At 37.4% G+C, this 16,165-nt stretch overlaps 1 protein-coding gene across 1 annotated transcript in view; it reads right to left on the bottom strand.

The window, feature by feature from the left end:
- Nucleotides 1-16,165, bottom strand: part of LOC115219379 — a 77,161-nt gene that overhangs the window by 57,536 nt on the left and 3,460 nt on the right. Inside the window, exons 2-4 of the mRNA XM_036509389.1 lie at nucleotides 14,313-14,516; nucleotides 6,684-9,007; nucleotides 6,359-6,512 (exon numbers count right to left, since the gene is read on the bottom strand). Of these exons, the coding sequence (XP_036365282.1) occupies nucleotides 6,359-6,512; nucleotides 6,684-8,951 (2,422 nt within the window). The 5' untranslated portion in view covers nucleotides 8,952-9,007; nucleotides 14,313-14,516. The remainder of the gene's footprint in view (nucleotides 1-6,358; nucleotides 6,513-6,683; nucleotides 9,008-14,312; nucleotides 14,517-16,165) is intronic.

Here is a 16,165-nt window from a genome sequence, read left to right as displayed (position 1 = left end):
TCTCTGCAATGGGTGTGGGGGATGACCTTTTTAACTGGTTGAAATCCTTCATCCTCAGCCGAAAGGAGGTAGTCACAGTTCTAGGACAGCACTCTACACCATATGAGATGTCATCGGGTGTACCACAGGGATCTGTCCTTGGTCCCCTCTTGTTTGTGGCATACATTAACGACATAGATGCCAATTTAAAGAATGCCACAGTATTGAAATATGCAGACGACATCAAGCTGTACCTTGAAATCAAGAGGACAGATCCTGATGTCTACAACTCTTTCCTGCAATCAGACCTAGACACAATGCAGCAATGGATCACAGACTGGCAACTGAAACTGGCTGTGGACAAGTGTACCACCATGCATTTTGGGAGAAAAAACCCTGCGTTCACTTACTCCCTCCACAACACTGATATCAAGAAATCCTCTTGCGAGCGTGACCTAGGCATCACTGTCAGCAGTGATTTGCGTTGGTCAAAGCATATCTCTAAGATTGTCAGGAAGGCCGAGGGTGTCTTGGCATCACTCAGCAGGTCTTTTGTTAGCCGCTCTCCAGCCATCTATTTAAAACTGTATACAGCTATGGTACGACCACACTTGGAATTCGCATCATCAGTTTGGAACCCCTATCTTGCACAGAACATTGACCTCCTGGAATCTGTCCAGAGACGTGCAACCAAACGCATACCCTCCATCAGACACCTACCATATTCTGAGCGCCTTGTTTCCCTGGGCATGGATTCACTGAAGCTCCGGCGTTTGGCGACGGACTTGGTAAACACCCACAAAGTTATCAACCACCTCACCAACAACAACACTGAACACCTTTTTGATCTCCATGTGTCTAACACACGTGGACATGCCTACAAAGTCAGAAAACAATACAGCTCCCATGACTTTCGGAAACATTTTTTCACGCTCAGAGTTGCTGAAGCATGGAATAAACTGCCTGCGTCAGTTGTTGACTGCCATGACACTGCATCTTTTAAGGCCCTCATGCTTTCCGAAATCCGCCGAAACTACACCTGATTATATATACACTTTAGATGAGTTGTAGTGCACCTGAGCACTGTACACAATTATTATTATTATTATTATTATTATAGATCATTACAGATTCTTTACATGAAACAATAAACACGTAATAAAGGCTCTTCTCTATAGCAACTGATCAATATATGTAACAAATGTAATACAGAAACAGATATTATTGCTGCAAGTGAATACAGAATAAGTATTAAACATCGTCTACTTATTTGTGGTATAAACAATTATGGGCAGCATTAGGGAAAACTAAACGAATTATTATTCAAAGTCTTTGTTCTTTTTTGTTAATATTAAAGATGTTATAATAATATCTAACAAATCCAATGAGATTTATTACATAAAATAAGATTATAAAAGATTAAATGGAAACTTACCTTTTTAGTAATTATATCATTGGTTATTCAGTGAGAAAGAGAAAGATGTATTGTTGTAGAAAGATCCATTGTAAGTGCTGCTGTAATGGTGTGACAATGGCTGTTATGGTGATGGAGTAGTGTAGCACGTCAGGCAGAGAGTCTGCTGCTAGGAGAGGGTTGCATGTGTCACTGAAGTTGTATGTTTTCTGAGGGTACATCCACCTGATAATATCCTGTATGTATTTAGCCTCAAAGATGATGTTTACTATTTTCAGACATACATATAAATGCCAATAAGTATAATATTTTATAATTGAACTGTTTGATTGAATAATGTTAGGAATGTAAATGCTGATCTTTGTCAGTGATTTCTTTCTATGGTTTAGTGAGAATCTGATTGGTTGAATGACTTACCAGACGACCAATGAAGATACTCTGTTTGATATTTATTTCCCCCAGGAGAAATATGCTTGTCTTAAAGGAAGAAAGTGAGATTGTGTGACTTTCATTCTTTCTCATGATAATTACTGGCATTAACAATTATGTTCATGCTGAATTATATGACATCTAAACTTCATGAGATAAAATGCTCAATTCATTTTATATTTATCTATTTTTCAATAAGAATATTTCTGTATCACCAGAATGAACTGAGAAAGTAATTTCTCTGTAATTTAGTTTATGTTAAAATTAAACAAGAAAATGAGAATATAATTACTAATAATAGTAAAAAATGCATGTTATATTTAACCCTTTAGCATTTAAACTGGCCATATCCGGCCAAAAGTATTCTGCCTGTTTTATGTTCAAAATGGCCAGATCTGGTCTCTCACACCAACCCTACAATGTCGTTTTAAAAATTAACAGCTACCTCATCAAAATCTCATAGCTACAAGATAATGCCTGATTAGTTCAAGGCAATGTGGATGAAGAAGCATTAATTTTGGTAGAATAATGCGAACACTAAAGGGTTAAGTACATTTACACGGTAATGCCAGAAAGATTTCTAATACAGTTGTGAGGTCACATCTTGGAAAAGAGACAAACATCCTCAACACCTGTACTTAACAGGTAATTATATTATAAACCTCAGTGGATGACAGGAAAAGTTCTACCTCAGTGAGAGTTGAACACACAACATAAAGAAATGGAAGTAAACCAGCCCCAAAATATGTCTGCTGATCGTTTATTCCTGTTGATAATATTGTAGCATTTAAAATAAGCCCTCTTTACACAATGAGCAAATGTTGTATATTTCTAGCCCTCAGAAAAACTAAACATATTAACAGAAACTTTATATATATATATATAAGTACACATGCGGTGTCACAAGGCTTAGGAATTGTTGAACCCTCATTCATCGTCTTCGATGAGAGAATCCACCATATATATATATATATATATATATATAACTTTAGGTCTCACTGAGGAAATGACTAGAGACCGAGACCTCTGGAAGTGTGCTGTGCGCGAGAAGACCCGGCAGGACAAGTGAGTCCACAACCCGTGGCCTTCTACATGGGATGGAGCCAGCCTACGTATGCATACCTTCCCTTCTTGGGACACAAAACTCTACTTGTGAAGACGTGTTGAGGCAAGTGAGGATCAGAATCAAAATCGATCAATGGAAATTGCAGATGTGTTACCAGTGCCGGTGGCATGTCGAAACTCTGCTTGTGAAGACCCATTGAGGCAAGTGAGGATCAGAATCGAAATCGATCAATGGAAATTGCAGATGTGTTACCAGTGCCGGTGGCATGTAAGAGAACTTTCCGCTTCGCGACCGTTGCCAGCACCGCCCCGTTTCGTGTCCGTTGCCAGCCTCGCCTGGCCCTCGTGCCGGTGGCACATAAAAAGCACCATCCATTCGTGGCCATTTGCCAGCTCTGTCTGGCACCAGTGCGGGTGGCACGTAAAAAGCACCCACTACACTCTCGGAGTGGTTGGCGTTAGGAAGGGCATCCAGCCGTAGAAACATTGCCAGATCAGACTGGGCCTGGTGCAGCCTTCTGGCTTCACAGACCCCAGTTGAACCGTCCAACCCATGCTAGCATGGAAAACGGACGCTAAATGATGATGATGATGATGATGATGATATATATATATATATTATATATATATATATATAATATATATATATATATATAACTTTAGGTCTCACTGAGGAAATGACTAGAGACCGAGACCTCTGGAAGTGTGCTGTGCGCGAGAAGACCCGGCAGGACAAGTGAGTCCACAACCCGTGGCCTTCTACATGGGATGGAGCCAGCCTACGTATGCATACCTTCCCTTCTTGGGACACAAAACTCTACTTGTGAAGACGTGTTGAGGCAAGTGAGGATCAGAATCAAAATCGATCAATGGAAATTGCAGATGTGTTACCAGTGCCGGTGGCATGTCGAAACTCTGCTTGTGAAGACCCATTGAGGCAAGTGAGGATCAGAATCGAAATCGATCAATGGAAATTGCAGATGTGTTACCAGTGCCGGTGGCATGTAAGAGAACTTTCCGTTTCGCGACCGTTGCCAGCACCGCCCCGTTTCGTGTCCGTTGCCAGCCTCGCCTGGCCCTCGTGCCGGTGGCACATAAAAAGCACCATCCGTTCGTGGCCGTTTGCCAGCTCTGTCTGGCACCAGTGCGGGTGGCACGTAAAAAGCACCCACTACACTCACGGAGTGGTTGGCGTTAGGAAGGACATCCAGCCGTAGAAACACTGCCAGATTTGACTGGGCCTGATGAAGCCTTCTGGCTTCACAGACCCCAGTAGAACCGTCCAACCCATGCTAGCATGGAAAACGGACGCTAAATGATGATGATGATGATGATGATGATATATATATATATATATATATATATATATATATATACTTACATATATACATATATATACTTACATATATACATATATATATATAATCAAAATAAGCAACAAGGATATACAAAGGTAGTGTAGTACAATCGTTTCATGCTACTTCATTTAATTAAACAATGTAAGTATTACATCAGTTTTAAAAATGTAGAGCACTCTTCAGCCACATATGGAATTTTTTTAATTATATTGACAATGTTCATTTTCTATACTTATTCCATTTGCCAACATTACAAAGAGGGTAGGTATATAGACCGAGAGGTGAATTTCATCAGTAAGAACATGGTAGTAGAAGATCTTTCCTCATGGGCAGATTTTTATCACTGAGTTCACTTTGTTATTTAGATTTACCAATGGGCAGGGTTTTTTTTCTTTATTAAGTTCAGTGGAGACAATCAAGAATTTTTCTATTTATAGATAGAGGAAGGGGCAGTTCAAATGGCAGAGCCATAAATCCAACCCTTTTATGAGGAATTTAACTTTGGTGCATTTGCTAAAGTTAGTAGGCTGAAGCTAGTGGGGTAGAGAGAATAGAGACTTCTAATGCCCTAGAGATTTCTAATGCCCTTAACTTATTTAATAGTCATAATCCTGCTTGTGATTTTAAATAAATATTCCTAAGATAGTTTTTTCCAAAGGATTCTAATAAATTTTAGTATCTTATATAGGGATGGAGAATATAGGAATGATTTCATATTTATAAAAATATATATATCAGATTATTAATATAGACTTATAGTTAGTTAGTAAATAGTAATTTATTTGTATCAATGAGTTAAATTAAAGGAATATGCTAGACATATTATTTATTACCTGTAAAAAAAAAAATTATCATTTGCCACATATATCAAGAGCCTATAAAATGGAAGGGAGGTAATCAAGATGAACTTAATAAATTTCACTAGATATATGGAATTTATGCAATCCTATATAGGAAAGTTTAAAAAGATTTTATTTCACTTTATTCAATTTATTTATATTATAAAATTTCTTAATCTATGCAGGTTAAATAAAAGCTAGTATGGTATATTATTTCCTTATTTGGTTAAAAAAAACATTAAGATTTGAAACTTTAGGAATAGTCAGAATGCTATTATTTAAAATACTTAAAAGTACGGGTGGCACAATGTATGCAGGATAATCTTAGATCAAAACAGTTATTCAATAAGTTTATATTATTCCTATGTTTCAAAATTTCATATGTCTCCATATGGACATATATATATTCACTATGAGGATATTTAGACCTTTGATAGATATATTTTTATCCAAGATATACTGGTTTAATATAGGGTATTTTGAAGAGATATTTCTTCAATGAATATATCATAAAATATCAAATATTATTATTAAGTTTAAAAATGGAGAGATTCAATGGACATAAATTAATTTATCAGTTAATTACATCTTTGCCTACAATTGTTTCGTTTCACATCCAATTTAAATTACAAAGCATATATATAAATATCTTGGGTGGAAAATCTTCAGGATATGAAAATGCCCTCAAGATTTTCCACCCAACATATCTTGAAATGCAAACTAATATATTTGTATATGCTTTGTAATTTAAATTGGATGTACAGTGAAATAGTTGCAGGCACTTTATTAATAAATTAATTTATATCCCTTGAATCTCTCCGTTTTCAAACTTACTAATTATATATATATAAGAGATAATAATGCACATGTTAACATTGTTTGGGATATCAACATCTCATATTTAGATGAAGAACTGCGATTATGTCTTCTTAGAAACATAATTATACATGCTTCACTGGTGTTTCTTCCGTGGATTCCTTTCTTGTAGAAGTGTCATTGTTTTTATAAATACTTTGATCTGGAAAAGAAATACAACATGTATTACAAACGGACGTTCTTGGATATTTATAAAAGACAATAATAGGAAACGAGTAACAGAAACAAGATGAAATGATAATGTAGATAAATTCTAATACTTGTTATGGAAAAACAGAAAATATTCTAGGAATCTGGTATTTAAATGAATTAATTTATTCTTAGAAACAATTATAAATCTGTTAACAGAGTTACTAACAAATTTCAGATGATTTCAAGATAAGATATTGCTAATGTACCTGATACACCTGGTATTTCTTCGTAATGTTTCAAGTCTCCTTGTCTACCACTTCTCTTGGATGACATTGTATCTGATGTATAGTTGCAAACCATAGTAGCATTATCTTCCACAGCATCATCACTTGATGTCACCACAACAGGTTGACAGTATTTCTGTTGACAAACAAACGATAAAGAAATGTGAGAAGACACCAAACAATGGAAGTTACAATCAACATGGAAAGAGAACAATTTAATATTGGAATGTATTATTGAAGTTAAAACATATTCAAAGAGATTTCATTGTTCACTTTTACAGAGAGAAAATGTAATGTTTCCACTTACTGGGGTAGGTTTTGGTAAAGTTCTCGACATAGCAACAGAAGTGTTAGTCTGGTACAACAATTGTTTCATCTCTGCTCTACCTTGGTAGGCTGTATTCTTTGTGGCAGCAGCTGTGTTATCTCTGTGTTTAATACATTGCATAATACACAGTTTTATAGAAACAACAATAGCCACTGATATTATTACTGCTGATGATACAATGATAATAACCCATGTCATATGGACCTGACCTGAAGATTGTAAAGGTCCACTCTTCGACATTGGTGATGTCTCGTTACTAACAGCCAATACCAAAGTGACACTAGTTGTTGACGACTGAACTGGACTACCACTGTCCTTCACAACAAACACCAGCTCATAACTTCCAGCATCATTTAGATGAACTTGTCTGGAGAAGGATAAAGCACCACTGTGTGAGTTCATACTAAACAACTGTTTATCATTTCCTTGTATGATTGCATATCTGAGGAAAGCATTGTTTCCACTGTCCTCATCAGACGCTCTCAAAACTGTGATGTCACTCTTACTCTGCGGATGGTACTGCACATTTAGCGTGTAAGGGTCACTACTAGGATATGTAAAATACGGAGCATTGTCATTTTGATCTAGAATCTCAACAACAACATTCGCTGTGTCATTCAGAGATGGGCTTCCATTGTCTTTGACAAAAACCTCAAACTTATACACATCTTGTTTCTCTCTGTCCAATGACATGGTCGCTGAAATGAAGCCATAACTGGTGATGAGAAATGGGAGATTGGATTTTTCTTTACGCAGCAGAGAATATGTGAGTTGTCCAGCAGATCCAAGATCAGGGTCAGTGGCATTGACAAAACCAATAGGGAAGTCTTTATCTTTGTTTTCGTAGGTGAGGAATTGGAATGTATCTTTGGTAAACTGTGGTTGTACATCGTTGATGTCAGTCACTTGGATAGAGAGGCTTTTAACACTTTTGAGAGGAGGTAATCCTTTATCTTGACAGGAGACAGGAATGTTATAGTGTCCTTGTGTTTCTCTGTCCACTGGTTTGTTTAGAATGATTTGATATTCTTTAGATCCCGTTGACTGTAGTTTGAATGTATCATGTTTGATATCACAGCTGACCTCTCCATTTTGTCCCACATCATTGTCAGTGACCATCACATAAGCAATGAAACTACCAACTTTGATGTTTTCAGAAATGGTAGCTGTGTTGTCATTGATTGCAGAAATATAATCAATATCAATAGAAGGAGGATTATTGTGTTGGTTGATAACATTCACAAGAACTGTTGCTATGGAACTGAGGGGAGGGTTGCCTCCATCTCTGGCCTCTATAAACAGTTCATAAGTTTTCTTTTTTCCTAAACTTGTATATTTACTTAACAAAATAGTTCCACTGTTTTCATTTACTTCAAAATAGCTTTTTGCAAAATCTGATGTTTTTGGACTGAAATGGAAAGTAATTTTACCATTTTCACCAGAATCAGCATCACTCACAGATAAAACAATGATGGGTTTGGCTTTATGATGTGTACTTTGTATGGATACATTATACAGAGGTTTAGAAAATACAGGTGGGTTGTCATTCTCATCTATTATGGAAATATTTATATTTAAAATACCTTGTTTTGCTGGTGAACCTCCATCTTTAGCTATGACCTGTAATAAATATGTATCTTTGATTTCTCTGTCCAATGTTTCTTTTAAAACTATTTTAAGTGAAGAAATACCATCAACTCTTTTAGACACTGACAAAGAGAATGGTTCTCCATTCTTTGATTTTAATTCATATTGTGCTAATGAGTTTTGAAATCCAACATCTTTGTCCATAGCATTGGGTATTGATTGTTTTGCACCTTTAGCTATATTCTCAGAAAACTGTATGTTGATATTCTTTATAGGAAACTTTGGTTGATGGTCATTGATGTCCTCTATGATTATTTTGACTTTTAATATTTTTGTGAAACTATCCACTTTCTTTATAATAACTTTCATAGTTCTGGAACATTCTTTGTTGAATGTGCAGAGATCTTCTGCATCCAGTGTCTGAGCAGTGTACAGTTTACCTGTTTTGGTGATGTTAAATAACTGTGCCACCTTTCGTTTGAATTGACTGAATGTTATCAAATGTTGGTCAGATGGTTTAACATTGTCCAAAAGTTTAGAATCGGCAGCAATGTCTGCTACATAGGTTCCTGGACTTCTCTCTTCTTCCACATGGTAGGTAAGGTCTATGGTCAGGACACACTGGACCAGCGACAATACAATAGACAATGACAGGAACATGTTGTAGTTGAGTGTTGGTACTGGTTAAAAATGTCTCAGGATACTGAACATAAAATCTAAAACAGAAACAAAAGTCCATCATTTAACAAGAGTTCAATGTAGTGTAACAGAAAATTATTTATGAGACATCATTTCACAACCTTGTTCACATAAATCTAAAGTAAATGTTAATCAATGATTCTTGTGAAAAAGAATTTCTTCCATGCAAGACTTCCAGCTGGACATGAATGAAATGACTTCAAACTATGGTGAATGGCACCAACATGCACAGGCTTCATGTCATTTTGAATAACTGATGGAAAGAACAGCCTACCATAGAATGATTATCTCTCTCTATATAAACGGCAGTTTGTCTGTCTGCGTGTCTGTGTGTCTGTTAGGTTGTACCCTCACCCTGATCACAGCTTTCAACCGATTCTGATGAAACTTGACACACACATAGCCCAATGTCATAATTCTAAACTAACGCAGCGAAAATTTTGAAAAGTTCCCCCAGTTCTGAAAAAAATCGATAAATTCGACATGGGGTCGAGAATTAGAAACACAAACCACAGACTGTCTAGGGGACGCAACTCGACCATTTTAACTCTCAAAAAAATTTACCATCATTTTTTCCCCATTTTTTGCTATTTTTTGGCTATAACTCTCTAAAATTACTTTATAGTTATTTCCCTTACAAACCCGAGCAACGCCGGGCGATACTGCTAGTACATTCATAAAAAGCACTGGTGATGGTGTCACATAGACAACACTGGAACTGGTGCCACATAAACATCTCAGCAGCCATTCCAAAGATCCTTCAGCTTTATCCTTAACAACACAGAATGCTAACAGACAACCAATTCTTATAGTTGACTTTACTCTTGTCTGTTTGGTTTTAAGGAGATCAATCTTGTTCTCTTTGTATTTCTTACGATTCTCTATTGATTAAATAACACGTTATTAACAATATTTGATTAATACAATATTCTAATCACTTAAGAACTGGGATAACATAATTAATTAATGATAAATCTATGGAGTGGCTGTGTGGTAAGTAGCTTGCTTACCAACCACATGCTTCCGGGTTCAGTCCCACTGCGTGGCATCTTGGGCAAGTGTCTTCTGCTATAGCTTCGGGCCGACCAAAGCCTTGTGAGTCGATTTGGTAGATGGAAACTGAAAGAAGCCCGTCGTATATATGTATATATATATATATGTGTGTGTGTGTGTTTGTCCCCCTAGCATTGCTTGACAACCGATGCTGGTGTGTTTACGTCCCCGTCACTTAGCGGTTCGGCAAAAGAGTCCAATAGAATAAGTACTGAGCTTACAAAGAATAAGTCCCGGGGTCGATTTGCTCGACTAAAGGCAGTGCTCCAGCATGGCTGCAGTCAAATGACTGAAACAAGTAAAAGAATAAAAGAGAATACTTTGCATCTTAATTTTTATGGCTTGGCATTAGTTAGACAAATATATTTCATTCTAAAACACCAAAATAATAAAAGTAAAAAGAATAATTAAAATGGAAACTGCTCATTGTATATTAAGATATTTGTTTTGTTTGAAGGTATAAAACTCCAGTTACACTTTGAAATACATACAAATCCTTGTATCATAAGAACGGTCTTCCCACAGACCTAGTACCCCTAGCAAGCTCTCCGTAGAGTATGTCCTTGGGGATTCTGCCATCTTCCATACAGCTAACATGTCCAAGCCATCTCATACGTCTTTGTGTGAGGTGTGCAAATATGCTTGGTATTCTTGCTTGCTTGAGGACATCTTTGTTGGGGGACATGATTCTGCCATTTGATGCTAAGAATTTTCCGGAGGCAGCGCAGGTGAAAGATATTTAGGCGACGCTCTTGGCGTGCTTATGGCATCCAAGTCTCACTTCCATACAGTAGAGTGCTAAGTACATATGCCTGGTAAATCTTCATCTTTGTGGTCTTGGTCAGCTTATTGTTGTCCCATGCCTTTGAAGATTGGCAACGTACCGTAAAAGAGGGAACACAAAGGAGTGAGAGAGGGAGAGAGGAGAAATGGAAAGACAAGAAAAGACGTCAACAAGAAACTATGACATTACAACCAGCCAGGCAAAGTCTTTGCTACATTTGCAGCACCAGCCAGAGGGAGAGTTTGTCCAGGATAGGACTACACAGCCACAGCAGGAAATGTATCAGGACATGAAATGTAAAAGCCAGACTAGATTATTTTATGCGCAACTCCATTGTCTCCCGCGACAAAAAGGATGCCAACAACAACAACTTACAAGTCATGTCTCTTAGATCAGCAAACTTGTGATCAACATACATAGTAATAAGGTATACGACAACACCCATCACCAAAGCCAGGCCTATATATATGTGTATAGACACACATTATATATATATATATATATATATCATCATCATCATCGCTTAACGTCCGTTTTCCATGCTAGCATGGGTTGGACAGTTCAACTGGGGTCTGGGAAGCCAGAAGGCTGCGCCAGGCCCAGTTTGATCTGGCAGTGTTTCTACAGCTTGATGCCCTTCCTAACGCCAACCACTCCGAGAGTGTAGTGGGTGCTTTTTATGTGCCACCCGCACAAGTGCCAGACAGAGCTGGCAAACGGCCACGATCGGATGGTGCTTTTTACGTGCCACCGGCACGGGGGCCAGACGAGGCTGGCAACAGCCACAATCGGATGGTGCTTTTTACGTGCCACCGGCACGGAGGCCAGTTAGGGCGGCACTGGCAACGGCCACGTTCGGATGGTTCTCTTACGTGCCACCGGTACTGGTATCACAGCTACAATTTCCATTGATGTTAAAAGATTTCGATTTCGATTTTCACTTGCCTCAACAGGTCTTCACAAGTAGGGTTTGTGTCAAAAGAAGGAAAGGTATGCATAAGTGGGCTGGCTACGTCCCAGGTAGAGGCCACGGGTTATGGTCTCACTTGTCCTGCCGGATATATGATAGATAGGTAGCTAGAGAGATAGATAGAAAAAGAGATAGATAGATAGAGAGACAGAATCACACACACATGCATGGATAAAGTGAGAGGGGAGAGAGAAGGAGGAGCATTGTCCCAAGGTCGAGAATTCTCTGAAAGCATCCCAATATTCTGTCAATGTTCATAAAACTCAAGAAACGCCATTCCATGAACGACTGACACAAGACTTATGCTAAAGTCACAATCATTTTGAAAATTATGATAAAAGCCGATATCTTTAAAGGCAATCCAGGTCTTGACTGTACAATCTGAGCTAATTTTTATGTTGTATAAAACATGCTGACAATGGCCAATTTAGGCCATAAGGAAGTGTGTTAATTTTTCTGAAAACCAATTAATGTCAGCCAATAAAGAGAGTTAGAGTAAGAAAATAACTAAAATGATCTGGGTTAATCTGATGCCTTAAAGGTTAGGGAGAAAGGAAGTGAGGAATGCAACGGTAGAGATTGAGTGCAGGCAACAAATTTTGATGCCTACATCCATCCATACATTAAAATGAAGAAAATTACTTATTAATTAATTTGGTGTAATGTTTACTAAAAGAAAGCAATTATGAGAGTCTAACCAGTCTCGAAATCTCTGAACATTTCTAATTTTAATAAAGTTTTTATCAAAAAGTGATTTTTAAAAATAATTTTATTATTGAAGTTCTAATCTGAATTCAGTGTGAATTAGAATTCCATATGAGTCCTTCTTAACTGTTATCCTCAGATTCTCCACTGAATGGATACTATTTAACAAATAAGTGATACAGGCATAACATTTCACACAGAAATAGCACAAACTGGGAATCAAATGTGTAGACATTATTTAGTGAGGAGCAGAAAACCACCCAGAGTTTGGTCTTTCTGTTAACTATTAAACTAGACACATAGGGACAGGGATTATGAATCATATCTGTCTATACTGATGTGATAAAGTTAATGATGATGATGATGATGATGATGATGATGATGATGATGGTGCTGGTGGGGTTGATGATGATGGTAAATTATTCTCAATTAAAAAAGTAAATCTCATTCATATTTAAGATATAAGCCACCTTCACTTCCTCTGAAATATTAACTTTAATGTTATTATAACTACAACCAAAATTCTTTGCTAGATTCAGAAAAATATTGTAAAATATAAAAGAAAATTTAAACTGAATTCATACAACTAGATAAATTATAAAAGTACCTGAGTAAAGAAAATATTTTACTGAAGAAATTACAATCTCCAATGACATACTTATAAATATGTTTTAGAAAGAAAAACCTACACAAAATAAACTGTATTCTCTCCTCTACAAACAAAAACCTGTTTCTTCTCTTATTTTATTGTCTTTCACAATATGCTATTGCTTCTGTTTCCTTCAGCTGTGAATGCTATTTTCTCCTCCATTATAAAATGCCAAAAGCTCTAACCCTTTATCACTGCTCACAATTTACACACTTCAACCGGATTGGAACACGTTGAAGCAAGAGACATTCATATTTTTTAGCAGCCATCTTGACATGTCCATCCTGCTCCTTCTCGTATTCACACAGATCATTACAGATTCTTTACATGAAACAATAAACACGTAATAAAGGCTTTTCTCTATAGCGACTGATCAATATATGTAACAAATGTAATACAGAAACAGATATTATTGCTGCAAGTGAATACAGAATAAGTATTAAACATCGTCTACTTATTTGTGGTATAAACAATTATGGGCAGCATTAGGGAAAACTAAACGAATTATTATTAAGCACCCACTACACTCACGGAGTGGTTGGCGTTAGGAAGGGCATCCAGCTGTAGAAACATTGCCAGATAAGACTGGAGCCTGGTGCAGCCTTCTGGCTTCCCAGATCCCCGGTCGAACTGTCCAACCCATGCTAGCATGGAGAACGGACGTTAAACGATGATAATGATTAAAGATGTTAGGATGGCGGCAAGCTGACAGAAACGTTAGGACACTGGGCGAAATGCCGTTATGTTCTGAGTTCAAATTCCGCCAAGGTCGACTTTGCCTTTCATCCCTCTCGGGGTCGATAAATTGAGTACCAGTTGCGCACTGGGGTTGATGTAATCGACTTAATCTGTTTGTCTGTCCTTGTTTGTCCCCTCTGTGTGTAGCCCCTTGTGGGTAGTAAAGAAATAGGTATTCATCTGTCTTTACGTTCTGAGTTCATATTCCGCCAATATCCAATTTGCATTTCATCCTTTCAGGATTGATAACTTAAGTACCAGTTATGTACTGGGGTTGATCTAATCAACTGGCCCTTTCCCAAAAAATTTTGGTCTTTGTGACTTGAGTAGATAAGAATATTGAAGATATGAGAACAATATCTAACAAATCCAATGAGATTTATTACATAAAATGAGATTATAAAAGATTATATGGAAACTTACCTTTTTAGTAATTATATCATTGGTTATTCAGTGAGAAAGAGAAAGATGTATTGTTGTAGAAAGATCCATTGTAAGTGCTGCTGTAATGGTGTGACAATGGCTGTTATGGTGATGGAGTAGTGTAGCACGTCAGGCAGAGAGTCTGCTGCTAGGAGAGGGTTGCATGTGTCACTGAAGTTGTACGTTTTCTGAGTGTACGTCCATCTGATAATATCCTGTATGTATTTAGCCTCAAAGATGATGTTTACTATTTTCAGACATACATATAAATGCCAATAAGTATAATATTTTATAATTGAACTGTTTGATTGAATAATGTTAGGAATGTAAATGCTAATCTTTGTCAGTGATTTCTTTCTATGGTTTAGTGAGAATCTGATTGGTTGAATGACTTACCAGACGACCAATGAAGATACTCTGTTTAATATTTATTCCCCCACAGGAGAAATATGTTTGTCTTAAAGGAAGAAAGTGAGGTTGTGTGACATTCTATATTTCCAGAATGAACTGAGAAAGTAATTTCTCTGTAATGTAGTTTATGATACAATTAACTGAGAAAATGAGAACATAATTACTAATAATAGTAAAAAATGCATAATGTTATATTTAAGTGGCTATTGTGAATCTGTATCATGATTCAGCAAGGCCAAGGACATAATCATTGTTGGTCTTTACAGGCCTCCCCAAGCACCTCTAAACTGTTTTGAAGAGTGCCTTAGCAAAGTCAAGTCCTTCCTTCGGAAGTACAACTCTGGAAACATACTAGTGATGGGTGATTTTAACCTCCCTCATGTGAACTGGCCCACAAATACTCTGAAGTTAGGCAAATGCTCTACATCAGATAGAGCAGCAGCAGAACTGCTCTTTAATCTAATGGATGAATACTTCCTGACTCAGCTAGTGCTCGAACCAACAAGACAGAATGAAACGATCTTGGATCTGGTATTGACCAATCACTCTAGCTTCGTTCACAGTATTTCAGTTGAAAAAACTCTCCTCTCAGACCACGACATGGTACTCTGCAATTTTAATTCCCGACATATAAAAACCAAACCAGCCAATCCCACTCCATGGCACTCATTTGACAACATAAACTTCCACAAAGCGGACTGGGGAGCAATCAGAAAGGATCTGTCTTTCATCGACTGGTCTTTTACTCTCAATTCCACCCATATTGAGACCGCATGGCAGCACTTTGAAAACATTGTCACCTATACATGCTCTAAACACGCTCCCATGAAATCTACTAACACAAACAGAAATCGGCTCCCTAAAAAGAAAAAAACACTCATCAGGCGCATCAAAAGACTCAACAAAAAAATCAACCAATTAAAATATTCCCACAAACAACATCTACATTCAACAACAATGAAAAGGCTAGAGTTGGAAAAACTTCATCTGCAGACCGACATGAAAACCTCCATTGAAAATCAAAGAGCTGTGGAGGAACAGTGGGTAATCAAAAACATCAAACAGAACCCAAAAGTGTTCTATTCCTATGCAAATAAGCATAGAACCACTGTCTCACCCATTGGGCCATTGATTGATGATAACGGCATTCCCCAACACGATGCTAAAGAAATGGTAGAAGTACTGCAGAAGCAATACTGCTCTGTCTTTAGTGTTCCCACTGATATTGACGTAAGAGAAGCGAACGAAGTTGACTCCCAACATAAAATCTCAGACATAACCTTCACTGCCACTGACATCATAGCAGCAATAAATGAGGTCAAATACTACTCTGCTGTAGGCCCTGATAGATTCCCCGCTAGTCTCCTGAAGGAATGTAGACACCAACTTGCAGTCCCTCTGACCAACCTCTGGAGAAATTCGTTAGATGCAGGTTATATACC

The sequence above is a fragment of the Octopus sinensis genome, linkage group LG14 (assembly GCF_006345805.1).
Source record: "Octopus sinensis linkage group LG14, ASM634580v1, whole genome shotgun sequence".
Taxonomy (NCBI): Eukaryota; Metazoa; Mollusca; class Cephalopoda; order Octopoda; family Octopodidae; genus Octopus; species Octopus sinensis.
The sequence above is the reverse complement of the archived record's forward strand: the minus strand, read 5'-3'. Positions and strand labels throughout refer to the sequence as shown.